The sequence below is a fragment of the Necator americanus genome, chromosome X, assembly GCF_031761385.1.
Source record: "Necator americanus strain Aroian chromosome X, whole genome shotgun sequence".
Classification (NCBI taxonomy): Eukaryota; Metazoa; Nematoda; class Chromadorea; order Rhabditida; family Ancylostomatidae; genus Necator; species Necator americanus.
The window spans coordinates 12,830,460-12,848,671 of NC_087376.1; the positions used below are offsets into that span (position 1 = coordinate 12,830,460).

General features: G+C 43.5%; 8 protein-coding genes across 10 annotated transcripts in view; 3 read left to right on the forward strand and 5 right to left on the reverse strand.

Moving 5' to 3' along the window:
- Positions 1-750, reverse strand: part of RB195_022738 (uncharacterized protein) — a gene marked incomplete at both ends in the record, with an annotated part of 35,172 nt that extends 34,422 nt beyond the window's left edge. Inside the window, 2 exons of one of the 2 annotated variants that reach the window (XM_064209951.1) lie at positions 406-559; positions 669-750. In XM_064209951.1, the coding sequence (XP_064065836.1) occupies positions 406-559; positions 669-750 (236 nt within the window). Of the gene's footprint in view, positions 1-405; positions 560-668 lie in introns of those variants that run through there. The other variant, XM_064209952.1, reaches the window with a different exon arrangement.
- A 289-nt stretch (positions 751-1,039) lies between these two features.
- Positions 1,040-1,447, forward strand: RB195_022743 (uncharacterized protein; the record flags this gene model as incomplete). The annotated part of the gene is made up of 1 exon (XM_064209956.1): positions 1,040-1,447. One exon carries the CDS (start codon positions 1,040-1,042, stop codon positions 1,445-1,447), a length of 408 nt encoding a protein of 135 aa, XP_064065837.1.
- A 738-nt stretch (positions 1,448-2,185) lies between these two features.
- On the forward strand, positions 2,186-2,652 carry RB195_022744 (uncharacterized protein; the record flags this gene model as incomplete). The annotated part of the gene is made up of 2 exons (XM_064209957.1): positions 2,186-2,278; positions 2,374-2,652. The coding sequence occupies 2 exons, from the start codon at positions 2,186-2,188 to the stop codon at positions 2,650-2,652; spliced, it is 372 nt and encodes a 123-aa protein (XP_064065838.1).
- A 272-nt stretch (positions 2,653-2,924) lies between these two features.
- On the forward strand, positions 2,925-3,335 carry RB195_022745 (uncharacterized protein; the record flags this gene model as incomplete). 2 transcript variants are annotated; one of them, XM_064209958.1, is made up of 1 exon in its annotated part: positions 2,925-3,335. In XM_064209958.1, the coding sequence occupies one exon, from the start codon at positions 2,925-2,927 to the stop codon at positions 3,333-3,335; it is 411 nt and encodes a 136-aa protein (XP_064065839.1). The 2 variants fall into 2 exon arrangements, with proteins under 2 accessions (XP_064065839.1, XP_064065840.1); XM_064209959.1 differs by having other exon boundaries at positions 2,949-3,335.
- A 9,225-nt stretch (positions 3,336-12,560) lies between these two features.
- On the reverse strand, positions 12,561-13,115 carry RB195_022746 (uncharacterized protein; the record flags this gene model as incomplete). The annotated part of the gene is made up of 1 exon (XM_064209960.1): positions 12,561-13,115. One exon carries the CDS (start codon positions 13,113-13,115, stop codon positions 12,561-12,563), a length of 555 nt encoding a protein of 184 aa, XP_064065842.1.
- RB195_022747 (uncharacterized protein) lies at positions 12,561-15,971 on the reverse strand (the record flags this gene model as incomplete). Its single annotated transcript, XM_064209961.1, has 4 exons — positions 12,561-13,143; positions 13,539-13,832; positions 15,605-15,742; positions 15,958-15,971. The coding sequence occupies 4 exons, from the start codon at positions 15,969-15,971 to the stop codon at positions 12,561-12,563; spliced, it is 1,029 nt and encodes a 342-aa protein (XP_064065841.1).
- On the reverse strand, positions 13,493-16,405 carry RB195_022748 (uncharacterized protein; the record flags this gene model as incomplete). The annotated part of the gene is made up of 2 exons (XM_064209962.1): positions 13,493-13,969; positions 16,367-16,405. 2 exons carry the CDS (start codon positions 16,403-16,405, stop codon positions 13,493-13,495), a joined length of 516 nt encoding a protein of 171 aa, XP_064065843.1.
- A 533-nt stretch (positions 16,406-16,938) lies between these two features.
- Positions 16,939-17,832, reverse strand: RB195_022749 (uncharacterized protein; the record flags this gene model as incomplete). The annotated part of the gene is made up of 1 exon (XM_064209963.1): positions 16,939-17,832. One exon carries the CDS (start codon positions 17,830-17,832, stop codon positions 16,939-16,941), a length of 894 nt encoding a protein of 297 aa, XP_064065844.1.
- Positions 17,833-18,212: the final 380 nt, after the last annotated feature.

Below are 18,212 nucleotides of genomic sequence, written 5' to 3' on the forward strand. Positions count from 1 at the left end.
TGAACACGGTGGAGCATCCAAAGCGGGGGGATGAGTGATTGATACCAGATACTTTATCCTTTACTTTAGACGGCGGCCACACTAGAATTGTTGCGTTTAAATACTACCTCGGGAAAGAAGTTGAATAACTACGAAATATTCAATGCCAAGCGGTACGTTGGGATTTTCCAAACGGGATGGTGGTGGAGGAGGTGGGGGGAGGGGTGCGAGGGTAGCGAGAGAAGATAGAAGAGGAAGGAGGAGGAAAACGGAGGAGAAAAGTGTAGAAGGAGCGAAGAAGAATGGAAGTCGATAGTGACAGATTATCTCGAAAAAAAAAAAACGAAAACAGAGCACGTGTTCCACAAAGACGACAATAATCTGCATCTAAAAGGTGGGGGCTGCGTATACATGTTTCATTGCTACCTGCTTGTGGTGGCCCTGCAGTAATTGAACGCAATCAGGCGTTCGAGCGTACGCATTGGGAAAGTACGAGCTATATAATCCGCAATGTTGTATGGCGAAAGATATCCATACAGTGTAAAAAGGTGTCTTCCAGCACATCTCCAAAACCCACAACCTAAAAAGTCAACTGCCTGAAGGGAGCATGGAATTTTTGGCAACTTCGTTCGTTTCATTCGTTTCGTCACTCTGAACTGCCGGTCACTGTCGAGTGAACTCCAACAAACCGCCCTGTCTAGGCTTCTGCGATATCTCTCTGTGCTGCACTGCAGGAAACACGCATGAGAGACCACGGCCCGTCATCAGCATCGAAAATTACACCATATGTAGCGACGATGATGAAGAGAAGAACGTAGGTGGCTGCGCGATAGCTGTGAGGAGCGATTGCAACAACCTGGTAGAGGAATTTGACTCAACGTCGTCAAGATGCGCCTTCGAACGACTGCGGGATCGCAGAGGACGTGAACCAAAACAAGGATGTGTTTTATGATGAACTCAATATGTTGACATCGGAAATACCAAGCCAGCTGGCGGTAATTGTCGAAATTTATGCGAATGCAAAGATGGGACCTGAACAACAATCCGATGTGCTTGGAAAATGGTTCTGTCCCATAGAACAGACATAGGACAATGGGAGACATCGTCTGATAGACCTTTGCGAGCAGACGAATCTCATCACTGCATGCACGTTGAAGAGAAATCATCGACGCCATCAGGGAAAACCCTAATAACGCCAAAAGAGCAGGGAAAGCGGAAGATGCCGATTCTTAAACTTCAGCTCGACTACGTTCTGACGACGAACATATCTTTGCCAGATATCCGAAAATCTAGAGCTGTCTGGGACATCGCATTCGATTCCGACCACCGCCCAGTTCTTCTCAGCTTCATAATATGGTTCCAGAAAAGATATTGGGAAGCTCAACACCAACCGAAGCCCGACATGGCAGCTTTGAAAGACAATGAAAGATGGATGCATAAGGAAGTTGCGCCAACGAGTATAAGCTGAGTTAACGAGCTCTGACCACTGTCCAGTTCTTCTCAGCCTTAAGATACGGTTCCACAAGAGGAGCCGTGGAGTACTTCCTCAACCGAAAATCGATATGGCAGCTCTAAAAGACGAATAATGCAGAACGAATTTCCGACAACGTATGTCTATTCATGTTGGAATACGAACTAGGAAGACGCTCTGCGATGCGGATTCCTTTACAAAGTGCGTTCAGGACGCTGCAAAGGAAACCCTCCCGGTTCAAATGCGGCGGAAGAAGTTTGCCTTTGCATCTGCGGAGACAAGATCCACGTACAATTCTGTATGTGTCGCCCGCAGCACTGGCAATTTCAATCAGGAAAAGCGTCCTAGAAGGAGTTGCGTCGTCAACTGCAACAAGACAGCAACGAGTAGACGTCAAGAGCGAAGGAGTTTGAAAAAGCGTGGGAGGACAACAACCCGCGGAAAGCCTATCCTTTATTAAAGAAGTATAACGGGAAGATGAAAAGATGTTCTATCGCTGTCATAAATTCCCTCCACAGGAAGTTATTCGTCGCGGACGGTAGGAATCACCAAGGAATCTCTTGGCTGCGTGTTATATACAAGGTATTGGAACGCATTATCCTGGACCGACTCATTAAACGTCGCGAAGAAAGAACGCGCGACGAGCAAACTGGCTTTCGTTCTGCCCGATCTACGATTGATCAGGTGTTCATCGTCAGGAGAGTGATCGAAATCTGGCAGCGGTATTCGAAGCCAATGCAATTAGCCTTTCTGGACTTTGAAGCCGCTTTCGACTCTTCTCATCAAGGCAGTATTCTTAACGCGCTCCGCGCCGACAGTCCCAGGGAAGTTCGTTCGCTTGCTTGATGACATGAATCGACGAACAACTACTGCAATTCGAGCACCAACCGGATGTACGACACCGTTTAAAGTGGTAACTGGAGTACGACAAATTGATCAGTGAGTGTCCTGCCGATATCATTCTAGCACCATCAGGGTGCCCCTTGACTGATCTCGAGTACGCCGACGATGTTATATTCGCGGAAAGCACTACTAAACTTCAACATTTTGTCAACCTTGTATCGAAGTTGGCTCCAGAATATGGATTACGTCTACGCCCTGATAAATGCAAGCAGATGTGGATCTCTTCGAGACCTCGGACGGGAATCAGGTTGGACGGACAACCGATAGAACTCGTCGATGAGTTCTGTTACCTAGGCTAGGGCTGCTGAAGAACAACGGCAGCTACGAGAAAAACATTCAGCAAAGATGCGCTAAGGCCATTTCCGCATTCAATTCTTTAACGAAATGCCTGTGGTCGACCCCATCACCAACGAAGTGAAGCTGCGAGTCTACCTATCCGCAGTTCGCTATATCATGCCGTATGGATCGGAGACATGAGCAGCACCGTCTACGGTGATAGAGAGGCTTGATTGCACAGAAGGGAAGCTGCCTAGACGGCTGCTTGGCTACTTTTGGCCTAGGGTATGCCACAATGAAGTGCTTTACGCGGAAGTCAATGTGGTGCACCGCGGATGAGACGTGGAAAATATCAATATCTCGCACCGCCATCGAAGGTGGCAAAGAAAATCGTCTTCGCTTCTTTGGTCATATAATAAGGAGAACAGCAGATCATGTTGTACGAGTTCTGAGTTCGTCGGGTTTGAGCTGGAAGAGGCCACCTGGCCGAGAGCGGAAGTTCTGGACTGAAGTGGTCAAAGAGGCCCTGAGCGCACTCGGCGTGGATGGGCAGTTCAGGCGAAATATAAGGTTTCGCAGGATATGGAATAACGACGAATGGATCGATTCCGTGCAAGCTCTCGCACAAGATCAGGAAGGATGGACAGATCTATGTTCAAGGACGATACACCTCGGCGAAGATGCGGGTAACCGCGTTAGGCGATGACATCAGCGCACCATTTAAGTCAAGTCAAATAAGTCATCGGAAGGTACTTCGAAAATTCAATACTTCGTATTTTCCAGCCATTTACATTTGAATTTAATAACATTCGATTGCCAAAAATGCTTAGATCGCGTGAACATAATTAGGTTTAGAAGATAGTTAATAACTTCGCGAAAAGATCACTGCAAAAAACACTATTACCATATCAACTTATTAACTACCAGTCTGAGCGTCCGGCTAAAGCCGGACTTCAGAATTTCTGTGGTGTTTGCTTCGCTCACCTTCACTGATCAACGAAAATTAATATTAGTGTTATTAGCTCTATGAAATTGGACTTGTGTATCTTCAAAAATCCTTCCTTTTTTATATTATAACTAAAAGCGAAAGACTTCATAGCCTTCTTTCTAAACGCGTCAGTTCTATATTTGGAGAACATTCGAACTTCAGCTTCAAACACTCCTTATCAATATATTATAGATAAAATCTACCGTATCAGGCGAAATATGGGTTTTCCTACTGTTTTCTATAAACAGTTATCAAAGAATGACGTTTTGGCATAAAATGACGTAAAAGACATAATCCTACTGATAAAGATAACGTTCCACTTCAGATCACATAAACATCTTGCTACTATTTAACCAGCCGTTTGCATGCGTGTTTCCACTTTCTGAGAACGGCATGCTACAAACTTGATGCGAACGAAGAAGGAAATAGGCACGCAGAGGAGTCATAAAGGGGCAAAGCAAAGCGCTCAGTAGCCACGGCTATGAAACAGCTGCAATCATCTATCTATCTTTTGCGTCAAGCACACGAAGTTATTACGCGCCAATCCGACGCCGGTAGACCCGTCGCCGCCCTTCTATAGGTATATTGCGCAGGCGCACCGATCCGATGCCGCTGGACCCGTCGCACCCCATTTTATAACTTTCTGGCTTCGAGGCAACAACCCTGCGCCGGTGGACCCGTCGCACTCCCCTTTTCGAATTTACTGACACACACACACGTGACAAAATAAGCCCGTTATTATATATCATGTTATTAACTGTCATTACTTACTAATATTTACTATATTGTGGGAAAAGGTTTGCTACATAATTCAAAATAGTGTTCTCTGGAACCCCTATTTTTTGCAATTTACATGGAAAAATTAAAATTTTTCACCATTTTACGTTTTTTTTTTTTGGATTTTCAAGTGGAGCAAAGCTAGGCCACCTGGAAACGAGAAATTCTGCACATGCCGGTTCTCTAGAACATCTGCCCAAAAAAGTAAATAATTCAAAAAACAGTGCCGTTCCTGTGGAGTGGAAAACCTGGTAAAATTCTGATTGCTCTTGGAGCATGAAAAAAGCCTGATGTTAAATCATAATAACTCGGGTCAGACCTGATGTAAATGGTTCTCAGCAAATTGTAGGACTTTCCCTAACAAGATACACATTTCACACCTCCTGGCCTTCACAGCTTTCCAAAATTCGATGAGACACAGATGGGAAAACGCGCCAATTTCCTCATCTGTGTCATTATATGAGCGTTTTGGCATTCAAATGTTATTAAATTCACTTATAAACTTGGAAACTATATGACATTATTTGTTCTAGCGCACTCCAAAACCTTTTTGCAAAAAGATGTTCCAGCGGCGAATCGAATCCAGGGACCCAAGGTTGTTTCCGAGACAATGTATACCGTATACTGTATCAAGTGATAACATATACGTATACAATGTATACTGTATATGTTATCACTTGATCCTCCTCCCGGTCGCTAGACTCAGCCTGGAGAATTGTGAGCTGAGCTCTACGTTCAAATCTGCGCAGAAACTTAAGTGACAGCCACTATCACGCTATCACGCTATATAATAAAGCGTTTACTCCGTATGTATGAATTTCACGAGTCACGAGAACACTCGAAGAACGAAAAATTTTGAATCAGCGGGAACTGACGCACCCATCTGACAGGTGAGCATTGTACAATTAAGCAACTGTTATCAACTACACAAAAGTACGTAAGACTTAATGAGACAGGTTAGTTTTAGACATATATTTAGGAGAGCATATAAACCTTAATAAGTTCATCCCCAAAATTACAAAATAGTATAAGTGATGGTGGGTGTGACGCAGTCGGTAGAGGTCCGTTGCAGCCACACGGTCAATGGTTCAAAACCTCCGTAGTGCAAACCAAGCATTTCATCCCTCCGTGGTACCAGACTTGTCAGTGCGGATAAAACCACTGAGTTGACACATCGGCTAGCCTTAGCAAGTCGTTGTATAAGACAACACGCGCTCCAAAACCTCAACGATTACGAATTTCAGTAAAACGGATTGGCGCATCCCAAGCGGATTGATACGCTAGTGACTTTGTTCTTTCATCTTTCAGTATAAGTGATTAATCTTTTGATATTTTGAAAGCAGCAGAAGTGAATACAGAGAAGAATCTTACATTATACAGCCACGTTCGAGGGTTTTGTTGAGTGCATTTATAAATCACAAGCTTATCGCATTCTCTTTCGAAGTTTTTTTTCTGATTTCTTCAAAGGTAAAACACCTTTCTCCTTTAGAACTCAAAAACTAAGGAATTGCGATTTATGATTCTTCTCTAGCGAATATCTGTTATGACAACTTTTATCAAGTTTTTCAAGTTCTGCTAATGTAACATACTATTTAAAAATAACAATTACGCTTGTAAATTTCGTTTGTAGACAAAATATGTCATGATGTTCGAGAGCTTTACTTAAACACGACAAAAATTAAGTTTGAAAATTTTTTATACGTCCTCGCATTAGATTGGATCATTGCCTGCTTCTTCCTTGAATGTTTCATCTTTTCAACATTTGCACAAATAGTATTTATGTTTGGTAAAAAATGGACGCAATCCGAAATGGATTTGTGCTGTAGAATTCTGAATGAGCAATCGCAGTACCTAATCCTTACTACGCCGAGAACAACCAAACGATGGTTGGGTGCCTTATTTAATTGCTCAAATAGAAGTGCACAATGGCATTGTAAGTGTGAAATGGTATCGCAAGGAAAGCTCAAAAAACATACTGATAAACACAATCTCAGCTCATCCTGTTAGCATGAAAAAAGCAATCCGGAATATGGTCAAAACAGCTATAGCACTGTGCAAAGGAGACACTGAACATGGAGAATCAGTAAAACTGATTATAAACAAAGCTAGTTTAAACGGTTACATGAGATCAAACTCCAACAACAACACCCTATCCTGAACTAGAAATGAAACAGTGAGGACACTACGTGAAGGTAAAATTCCCCTGTGCATCTCGCTCTCTCCGATTGCTTAACCGCTTAACTGCTGCGATTTCGGGATCTTTTGTGAGCACAGTTGCAAGATGATGTTGTATTAGTGAACATCCCGAACGACAGCATCAAGCGACAGTTGATTCGTAATGAACTCTACGATAGGTAAAGTGTATTGAAGGCTGCATTGTTTGTCCATTCAGTAAAACTGGGGATTGGAAGATCTGAGTAATCAATCTGATAGAGTACCTGACATGCAATGACATCTATATTAATGAAACTGAAAAGACGCGTATCAAAGAGCATTTGGCTGGTAAAAGGCGTGGAAATACAATAACACCATTAGGGCGCCACAACAATAAAAAACATGATGGAAATGAGTTTGAAATGAAATGTACGATATTAGCTCACTAGAAAGAAATATCTGCTAGGAAAGCATTGGAAGAATTCTGGATTTCCGACAGGAATCCATACATGAATAACAGATATGAGTGCTTATCAATTACCAATGACTTTATGCCGATCGTAACTATTTGAACTATAAAACTGTTCTACATGCAGTTCCTTAACACTATACCCACATCAGTACATAAGGATACTGCACAGTGAGTAGATATCATTCGCACTCGTACTTAAAACGATATTGAGGGTTCGCAAGGAGAGACGAGAAATTTGATGGGATATGCACAGCATCAAAAACCTCGAACCATTTTCAAGCCTTTGATAGAGACAAAGTTGTCGAAACGTCAGGCCAACAATAAAGTTTCACCAAAACCTCGTTGGGATACCAAGAAAACATAAATACAGTTCCCAATCCCGAAGTTTCAAGAAGATATGACTAAGAGATTTTTGTACAAATAGTTGTTTTGCTTCGTTGGTGAGAAAAAATCTACGTAGACTACAAGTACAACAAACATCGCTTTTTTTATCTCGTCGTGTTTAGAGTGAGATCCTGAACATAATGACGTGTCTTTGCCAAAAAATTGTAAAGTGTGGGTAGGGCGGGGACGCTGATGAGTGTGTGGGCATCAGAAGGCAGTGAGGCCAACTTCACGATGCTGCAGTGGTGAAGCAGGAGGAAGAAAGATAGAGTGAGACGATCAGACTATCGCCCATGCTGGAAAGTACTAAAATGGAAGGGAGGGATTCTACAGCGTCAGATAGATGCGTCAGTGCAAAAAGGCAGAAATAGGAGTTGTTGGATGGGTTCCTCTCCATCTTTTTGCTTTCTGGGGCTCAGAATGTGCGCCTTGGTCAGAAAACGGTAGGATTGGGTTGCACGCGTCCGTCGGTCCCAGTTAGGCATATTGGCGCTAGAAGGCAGTAAAACGTACCCCACGGCCTCATGAAGGTGGGTCTCTACCAGAAAATATAGAGAAGTAAGGGGGGAGGCAGGGGTCTTGCCTTGTCACATGTATGTGGAACGAAGTTCGAGAGAGCACAGAGACGGTCGAATAGATGCACCGGCGCCAGAAAGTAATAAAATGGGGTGAAACGGGTCCCCGCCATTTCTTCTTCTTCTCCTCCTCCAACGCTCCTGTGAATGTTCACGCTTGCTGCCAATTCAATATATTGGAAATTCCGTATGTTTCGGAAATTAGTTGAAGAACAAGACGAGGCAAATGTGAAATTCGGTAGCGGACAGAAGCGAATGAACACCAAGTAGTAGATGAATCAAATTTGCTGAAATGCTGTTGAAATATTGGTACCAAAATATTTCCATTTTTATTCTATTCTGTTTTTATCCAAAATCTATGGAATATTTTTAAATACTGATTGAAGCACATAAGACGACAAAGAAAAGATTCAACTGCATAGGTCGAATAAGAGAAGAACGACGAAAAAAAAACCAAAAAAAATCAACATTGTTGTGTTCGTACATTATGACAATGGGGCGACGAAGGTTCGACACCCCGCTGAGTCAAATTTTTGCAAAAGACTTAGAAACTTCAAACCTACTATAAAATAAGAAAATGAAAAAAAAATTCTAAAATATGAAGAATTTAATTATACGTAGAACACAGCAGTTTAAAAATGGATTTATCGCAAATTGATGGCCAAAAAACCACAGATTCTGTGCACATTGTTAGCTCTGGGAGGTTGCAAATAACTTTGTCATAAGAGAACGGAAGGAAAAATTTCAGGTAGTTTTTCAGAGGTTTGCCTTATAAAATAGTCATATAGCTGTTTTTTGCGAGACTCTGGGAATAGATTGATGTAGCATCTGATAAAGAAAATCCTCGGCTACAACATGCTCGAAGATGATTTGCTTCGCGCTAAGGTACTTTGAGTTTTATTCAGGTTCACACCTTTCTGGTGCGCGAGAAAAAATTGGGATTTTGGCATGTTTTCCTATTTCCAGAAAATTGGAACGGCGTTCTAGAAAACCACCCATATATTCGGATAGAGAGACCAAGAAAAACCTTGCGTGTAAAATTTCTCCTTTCCTAACCATTTGGTTTTCTCAAAATCAGATGGGACCTTCCCAACAAAAAGCCGGAAAATTGTAGATTTTGTCTCATCGAAATTCCAAAAGGAATAAGAGGCGGCAAAAAAGGAGAGGATAAGAGGCAAAAGAAAAAGGTTTGCCCTAAAAAAACAGCAATATGACTGTTTTTTTTTTCAGGGTAAACTTTCTTCTTTTGAAAACTGCTTGAGTTTTTTCTTTTCGTCCTCTTACGATGAAGTTATTCGCGATCTTCCAGACCTAACTATGTGCACAGAATCTGAGCTTTTTTGGTCATGAAATTCCAATAAATCCACATTTAAAACTAGAACTTACGAGGTTTCATTGTTACATTGCCAACACGTTATACATTTTCAAAACAAAATATTGGGGCTTCCATGCCGCTCTACGCCTGAAACTTGATATGATGTTTTCTAACTTATGTTATCATTTAACAATCTTTTTCGTAATATTTTATAATGTATGTAATTACCTATACTACGTAATATTTCGTCCTGGTTATCATGTTACCCTCCATTCACTACTGCCCACCGCACACCCCCTTACGACCCTTCTCTTTCAACTCACCACCTCTACGACCCCCGATGGGAAAATCGCATCACATGTTTGACCCTGACTGCTTCATAGCCGTGACAACAGCATGTGTTGCGTTTCATCTCTATGTATGTGTATGTGTCTATTCCCCGTGCACGCTTGTCTCAGGTTGGTAAAATACTTCCTTCAGAAATTGGAAACAGCTCTTTAACTAATAGCTGCTAACAGCTGTTTAGATAGTGGCCAAAAGTTTACGTGACCTGAGGTAGAACCTTAAATTGTTAGTATGATGATGACGTTCATGTCGTTTCATGTTGACACACATGTTAATTGCTGAAGAAAAGGAATATGCTTCAAATAATGTTCGCAAATTGTAGCGCTACGGGAGCTTGTACCCTTTGAATATTCTCCAAGTGAAGTACTGACCTTTTTAGAAAGAGAAACTGTCAAATCTTTCATCAGTACTTGAATTTCACAAAAACAGAACAGAACGTTGTTGGGAAAATTCAATTCTGCAGCAAAAATTTGCAGCAAGTGCAACTACTTCTGAATTATATTTATCGGTGAAGACGAGCGGAGAGACCCAGAAGTCTTATGTCCAAAGTTAACCGGATATTAAGACTGGTCAGTATACGTTATTTGCCTACCTCTATTTAGTTTCTCACAGAAGATCCAATTCATGAAACCACTCTACTGACTATAAGCTGTGTGCAACACCTACAACGTTTTGGAAGGAAAGAATCAGCCTCGACGTCACACTTATAAAGCTGAACATAGTTTGAATTAGGAGTAACAGTCCCTCCACATGCATATGAAGTTGAAAACAGCTAGCACTGGATATTAGTTTCGCTTTTGATATTAAGATAAAGTGACAGAAAAGCTACCTTCCTCACAATTTCTTTTTGAAGGAGAAAAATCGCAGGCGAATTGTCAGCGCAAGTTAATCAATTTTTTTTACAGGACAGCCAATCGGTATCGGTACTACCCAATTTCTGATGTGGGGCACGAGTCTGCCCTCCAATTTTTGAGTTCCCGTAGCATTTCGTGCTCCGTTTTTCGTGGCTTTGTCATAACCCCACTACATTTGAAAAAGCAAATCTGTTGAAAGCCTGAGCAGGTGCTACGCAAGAAGGCAAACAAGCCAACTTAACGCGTTTTGCCACGCAGTAACGAACTATGGCTACGTAGCGCGGACCCACGCTTCCATCCTCGCTCGCAGTGTCACTCCCGTTTCCTTTATAATGCGCGGCAAAATTACGAAGACAGACCTAAGCGTAAACCACGTTTCAGAAACTATAAACCTAACTATAAACTATACATCTATAAACTAGGAACTAGCTACCACATAGTTCAGTAGCTATATAGTGGTAACCATTTTACGGATCTTGGAAAAAAGGACTGCCCTAACAATCGGGTAAAGAAGTGATAATAAATTAACGCTATAAGCATGTAGAATTCGCACCCTCGCAAAAGTCGGAGTAACCCGGAAAATTCTGGCGTCACATATGTTGTTTGCTGCACACTGCGACTACCCACATGCGCAAACACCTACGACATACCAAAATAATCTCTCGTTTCGATTTCTGCTTTTCCATATCTCAAAGTCTAATAGGCAAATTTTCTTTTCTATTATTTTTTTGGTTCATGTGTTCAATTAATTGGATCTTACATGCCAGTGATGTGGGGGAATGGAATATGTTGTAGATGTCGTTACAGCCGAAGAGAGTAACTTTATTGTGTTTCCAACACGGCGTATGATGAAATCAAGTCCAAGTACACTTCTTTATTCGATAACCCTTGGCAAAAAGCGCGTTGTTGACCCCAAAGCTGCGGCGTCGTGCTCCATTTCGCGCGTCGTTAGGTACCCGTAGCCTCCGCAACAACCTATCCTTAGGAGAAACGACTGGATTGAATTGATATTCCATTTTGGCATTTCGTGTACCGTTTGTGAGATCTCTAGAAGGTAACGTCAGATCGATTTGGGTGCGTATCGTTAGGTGCCCGTGTCCTCCGAAACAACCTATCCTTAGGAGAAACGACTGGCAACGGCGATCGATAATTGCGCTGCACAGCAGTTAATAGCGTCAGCAGAGCATTGCTCTGCATTTGCCTTATGCCCCTCCCACCACATCGTCCATATTCAGCCCTCATCGTCTAACGAGGAGCGAAACGTGTCTTGCATCATCTCTGGTATTGCTTCTGTACGGAGTATCGATCGCTCAAATATAGAGATACATCAAACGATTCCTTTATGTTTTCTGCTTTTGTTCTTGTACAAACACGTTTCTCTTCTACGTTGCTACATTGTTGCTTTTTGTTCTTTGACTCTTTCTAAAAGTCAAGTCTATCACGTTACTGCAATACAAACACGACGCATCAGGACCTCAATGACGTGGTGATGGATGGACGTGGTTTAATGATCACAGATAGCCTAAGATATGCCTATTCTGGCCTACCACCAGCCTCTTAAGCAGGCACTTATTCGGCTGCAGATAATGTGCTGCGGGTACCTGACGACCGCCCCCCGATTGATTCCATTCGCAGTCGGCATCCCAGGGAGGCTTGGGCAGGTAAACGCTGGTCAGGTGCAGACGGACGATATTCCATCAGAAACTTCTGTAGTGCGTCCACTGTTGGTTCCTCCCTTTTCGGCTTGGCGAGTCCTCTCTTGAAGGCATCCACAAAGTGTTCTGCTTGTCCGTTGCTCTGTGGATGGAACGGAGGCGTGCGAATGTGCAAGATTCCTCGGGAACGGCAGAATGATGTGAACTGAGATTACGTGAATTGCGTTCCATTGTCCGTGACGAGCGTCTCTGGATTTCCGAACTTGGCAAAGATGCACTTCATTGCTTGGATAGTAGCCGTTGAGGAGATAGATGACATCTGGACGATTTCCGGCCACTTGGAGTAGGCGTCAACGATGAGTAGATAGTATCGTCCTTCCATCGGCCCAGCGAAATCAGCATGAACTCGAGTCTACGGCGAGTGTGGTTTCGGCGATAGTTCAGCTTTGATCGGATTCTTTGCCACAGACGCACATTTTGGGCAGGTCTTGAGTTTTTCGATGTCCAAATCCATCGTAGGCCAATAGACAAAGCTTCTTGCAAGCATTTTCATCCTTGTTTGGCCTGGATGAGCTTTGTGTAGTGCTGAAAGAACATGATGTCGAAGTGATTTTAGAATCACTATGCGGGATGCAGTTAGCAGACATCCTTCGACTGTCGTCATGGTATTTCTGCGGTTGTAGTAGTGCCACAGAGGAGAATGGTGGTTGACTTGGGGCCAGTTTCCGGATTTCGTATAGTCGATCACCAGCTGAATAAGACGATTGGCTTGCGAAGCAGTCCCAATGGATACTGAAAGATGATAACAATTCTCTGAAAATTCAGTAGTGACATCAGCATCTATTGAGGCGATCACGTAGTCCTGCGGTATCGATGATTTTGGCGAGAGGAGGCGTGAAAGAGCGTCCACTTGGCAGAAATCCTTTGTATTGATGTACTCGATAGTGAAGCTGTAGTTGAGCAGCATCGTGGCCCATCGCTGAAGACGGTTGGCACTGTAGACCGGAACTCCCTTTTTCTTCCAAGGATTGCCAAAATTGGTTTGTGGTCAGTCCTCAGCGTGAGATGTCGTCCATGGATAAAACGATGGAACTTCTGCACAGCAAAATTGCGAGTGCGAGTGCTTCCTTTTGAATCCGGCTGTAGTTCCTTCTGTGGTCGTGTCAGGCAAGGACTCGCGTGATAAATGACCTTCCCGCATCCGTCTGCGAAGCGATGTGATAGGGTTGCTCCAACCCCGTAACTTGAAACATTGCAGAGACGATGATCGGGACTTGGGTCGAAGTGGGAGATCCTAACTTAGGATTGCCTTGATCTTGTCGAAGGAAGACTGGCACTCCGGTGTCAAAAGAGCGAAGTTGACTGAAGTCCTTGCGCCTTGATGACGAACCTAAGGTAGGTGATCTCCGCCTGCAGAAAAGCACATTTGTCGAGTCGAACGCGAAGTCCGTAGTCTTGAATCCGCTTGAATACGACCTCTAATCGGGCATTGTGTTCGCCGATGGTTCTACCAGTAACCAGTATGTCGTCGAGATAGGCGGCAGTTCCATCTAATCCAGCGATAAGAGCATCCATATATTGTTGGAATATACCAGGAACTGGTTTCAATCCAAAGGTAGTCGAATGAAGCGGTACAATCCACAGTGCGTGTTGATAGTGAGTAGCTGCTTTGAGACGTCGCCCACTTCCAATTGAAGATACGCTTTGGTTGAGCCAAGCTATGAAAAGTAGCGCCCTCCCGTTACCATAGCTTCGATGACCATCAATGATGAAGTTGCATTCGTAGCATCGTCGGACGTTGATCGGCTCGTTGTTGGCAGACTTCAGTGTCAGACGGGGTGATTGCAGCTTCGGTCGACCAATGGGTGGTCAGTCTGTCGTGCTTAGCAATGTTACGTCACCTCCAGTATCGGAACGCATGCGTACTCTCTTCATATCAATGTGTACTCTACTGATGCAGGTTACGGCGACGTCAGCATGAATCGAAGCGATGGTGACGCTGCTCGCAGATTTCCATGTCTTGTTCTTGTTCACGACTGTGCAGTTTCTAAACCAGTGATTGGCTCCGCACCGAAAACAAGGTGACAGCGGTTCACGATTTCAACTCTTTTGCGAATGCACGACGTTGACGTGCGGTAGACTTGATCGTTCGAGGAGTGCGGCATCCTGACGAATGTCGAGAAAGTGCTGAACTTCGGCGGAAAGCTCCTTTAGCGCGATTTGAAAATTGTCCTAAATCTTGCAAAGGGTGCGAGCACCAACATAGGCATCCTGCGAGTCGACAAATTCACATATCCATGCGAGGCATTTCATCTGCTCAGGTGTGACGTCGTTGAACTCAGCCACGGCAGGGCGTTGTTTGACCAATCGGTGTAATCGCAGAGACTCTCTTCATTTCGCTGTGGCTTGAGGTAGGCGTAGCGTCTCACTAATACTGACATATTATGTCCAAACAATTCCTTCAGAGCAGCCACGGTGTCCGTTAAGGGAACATCGCATGATCTTTTAGGAAGAATGTGGTTTATGAAACGGGCATATGTGACGACGTCGAGTTTGGAGACGATTAATCAAGCTTTCGCCTGATCGAACAGGCGTAGCGGCTGCTGCATGCACACACATCGACTGCACCCAACTCGCATGTGTACGTGTAAAATTGGAGCAAAGTGTTGTTGTTGTTGTTGGGGGGGATGGCGCACTTGACCGCGCTCTTATATCTGAAAATAAATGCTTAAATTAGTCCCCAAAGGGCCCTAAAACCTAATCATTGGTCTTGGAGGAATTACGATATGTGAGCTAAAGCTGCTAAGAGAAAAAAAAAGAAGGTAGAACTTCTAGAAATAAAAGCGCAGTTGAGCCTCCTCCCACCCCTCAACTACAATTTCCTCCAATTTGTTCATACAGCTCTAATTTGACATATTTGGTTCCGTTGAGTTATTTAAATTTTAAATTATTCTCAGTTTAGATTGTGCAGCCATTGCACGCTGAACCATTGCTTTATCTCCAAATAAATACAGCTGCAACGGGGAATTAAACGTAACTTTTGACATTGCTCACATCAAACTTTTGAAGGGAATGAAAGAGCAAGCGCAAACGTTACTAAACGTAGTGAACGGTTACTGTCCGACATTTGTGCGGGTGCGAATTCTATTAATCTTCGTCATTGCTGCGTCCGCGCAGTCGAAACCTCGATATTACCTTGAGCCTACAAGCCATTTCATACATCCGTTTTCCATAAACTGCTAGCACACTTGTGTGGGGGGATACGGACACTAACTTGATGCACTAGTTGGTCCTAACAAATCATTGTTTATAAGCTGCACACGTGTTCACAACATATCTGCATTTCTGAATTGGAATCGGTCGTTCTCAGGAATGTGAAGGAATAGTTCAGTGCCGTGCATTTTATTCGTAGTTTTGAGAAAGAATACTGAAAAAAATCTTGGCAAAAAGACAAACCTGTCAGCTACAGTCCTTATTCTCTCCAACGCCTCTCGAAAAAAAACACCTGCAAAACTTCCGTAGCTACGAACCAAGTTTTTCGCTATCCTGATGTTGGAGCGTGAACCGAAAAATTGTCCCGATCGAATGTCTTCGCTACAAAAAGTCTGTACGAGAAACACAATGGATAACCTTACAATCTTCGGGGATGATACATAACTACTACATACTAGCTACAAGTTGTGAAACGGAAGTGTTTGAATGTTTTAGTCATTACGACATTACGACATCTCCTCTCCTCAAGATATTCCTGAGATATTTTATAAGTTTTTCAGGATGTGCAAAATAAATCTATATATAAAGCACAAAACCTGCATGAAGGCATATAGGTTCCGAGTACAAGTGTTAGCAGTTTGACCGATTTCGACCACACTTTGAGCACAGAATTCGAGATAGGACGCAAACTAGTATTCACGTGGATGCATCTATTCGTCCACCGATTTTTTTTTCCGATTTGGCGACATTTACTCTAAACGTAATAAAAGCATGAAAGCTGGAGCTTTGGCATAAGCTAATCACGAAGATGGAACCACTGTGTCCAGACGCGTCGCTTTTATCGACTCGTTCTCGTTTATATCCCCCAAAATTTAATGGAATAACACTTATATTCCTTCCCTCCTGCATACTCTAGTTACGAATATGATAACCGCATTGAATAGCCTAGCCTGTGCTGAGTTGCAAAACTAATGCGAAAACGGGCCAGTCTGCAACTTTGCCTACCCCAATGCGAAAAGCATCATATTTCTCTCTGGAGAGCATCCTGAAGAATTGTGACCATAGTGTTGCCGATGTATTAGGGTGTTCGGAAAGTATCTGCCAAAAATTTTGCAGTAGCGCAGATTTTTTTAGATGTTCTGGAAGTTCCCGTTTTAAATATATTATATAAGGACACTCTTGTACCGCTTGTATACACATAACATATCTGGATCCCTCTTCCTTGCCTATTTCATCCTATAATGGCCGAACATTCCACCCATATTCGCCACGTACTCCTTTACGAGTTCGAATCTGGCCACCCCGTTGTTGAAGCCCATCGAAACTTAAGTATTCGGCACTGAAGCCCCCTCTGAGCAGTCTGTGCGCGCCTGGTTCCAGCGCTTCAAAGCCGGAAACAAGAAACTCGAAGATGAGCCTCGCTCTCTTCGACCGACTGCAATATCGTTCGAGGAACAGAAGAATCTGGCGGAGTAGCATCCATATGAAGGTATGCGGTATTTTGTTGCCAGTCTTAGCTGTTTGCTGTCCACCGTGAGCAATGGACTGCGATATCTCGGAATGGTGAAAAAGCTCGGTCAGTGGCTCCCACATGCACTGAGAGACGCAACCGCCAAAGACGCCTGGACATCTGCACTCAGCTGCTCTCCGTAAACCGCAGATTCGAGTGGCTGGACACCATTGTCACTGGAGATGAAAAATGGGTCCCTTACGTCAACCACACCCACAAACGTGCCTGGTGCGCTGGCGATGAAATGCCGGATCCTTTCGTGAAAGGTGAAATCCATGAGAAGAAGGTCATGCAGAGCTTCTGGTAGGGAGTTCATGGAATCTACCGTTTCGAACTGCTGCCGGACAACACGACAGTTACTGCCGAGGTTTACTGCACTTAACTGCAAAGACTGTCCGACAAGATCCGCAAGGAGCACTCGAAGCTCGATAAGGTTCGCCTGCTGCACGATAACCCGCACTCTCACATCGCGAAGAAACTTCCCAGAAAATTCTGGAGCTCGGATGGGGAGTCCTACCGCAACTACCGTGGACCACGGACCTGGCCCCGAGCGACTACCACCTCTTCCGATGGCTTCAGCATCACCTGGAAGAGAAGCGCTACGATAATCGTGACCACCTCGAAAATGACCTTCGGGCTTTCCTCGCTTCCGAGTTGCGGGAATTCTACGCCAAAGGAATCCGTGATCTTGTGAGACGTTGGCAGAAGGTTGTCGATGTTGATTATTTCGTCGAATAATAAAATAATGAAAAGTTGCATTGTTTTGAAACTTTGCCGTATTTCGGCAGATACTTTCCGAACACCCTAATATCTTACATGTGTTTTCTATCTCGTAAAACTGAGCTAGGTGTTCACGACCCTTGTATAACCGGTTGTCATCGAACGGCTCATTATGAGTAGCCTTCTTCTTAATTCTAGGTTTTTTTGTTGAAGAACATCGCTGATCTTCTACCGTTTCCATTACATGAACAGTGAAACATAACAGTGAAAGTAAAGCACTCTGCTTGATCAGTCTTTTTGAAATACGTTAATGTGTTTGATTTCTTAATGCTTGATTCAGAACTGTAGGATTAACTGGGTTGGGTTATCGCTGTATCAACTAAGTGGTCTCATCCTCTCAGACTAACTCCAAAGTGAACTCGACGTTGATCAGTTCCTTTGAAGTGCACGTCTGACTTCATCTCAAAATTAACAAATAACAAATTCACTTCAATTAGTTATTTAACAAACAAATAGCAAATTAACACCCCACATGCGGAATGCAATGGCTTGCGGGGATGTATGAAGTTAGTATTTTTATCCCTCCCCGGACTATGTAGCCAAACAGTTATCTAAACAGCT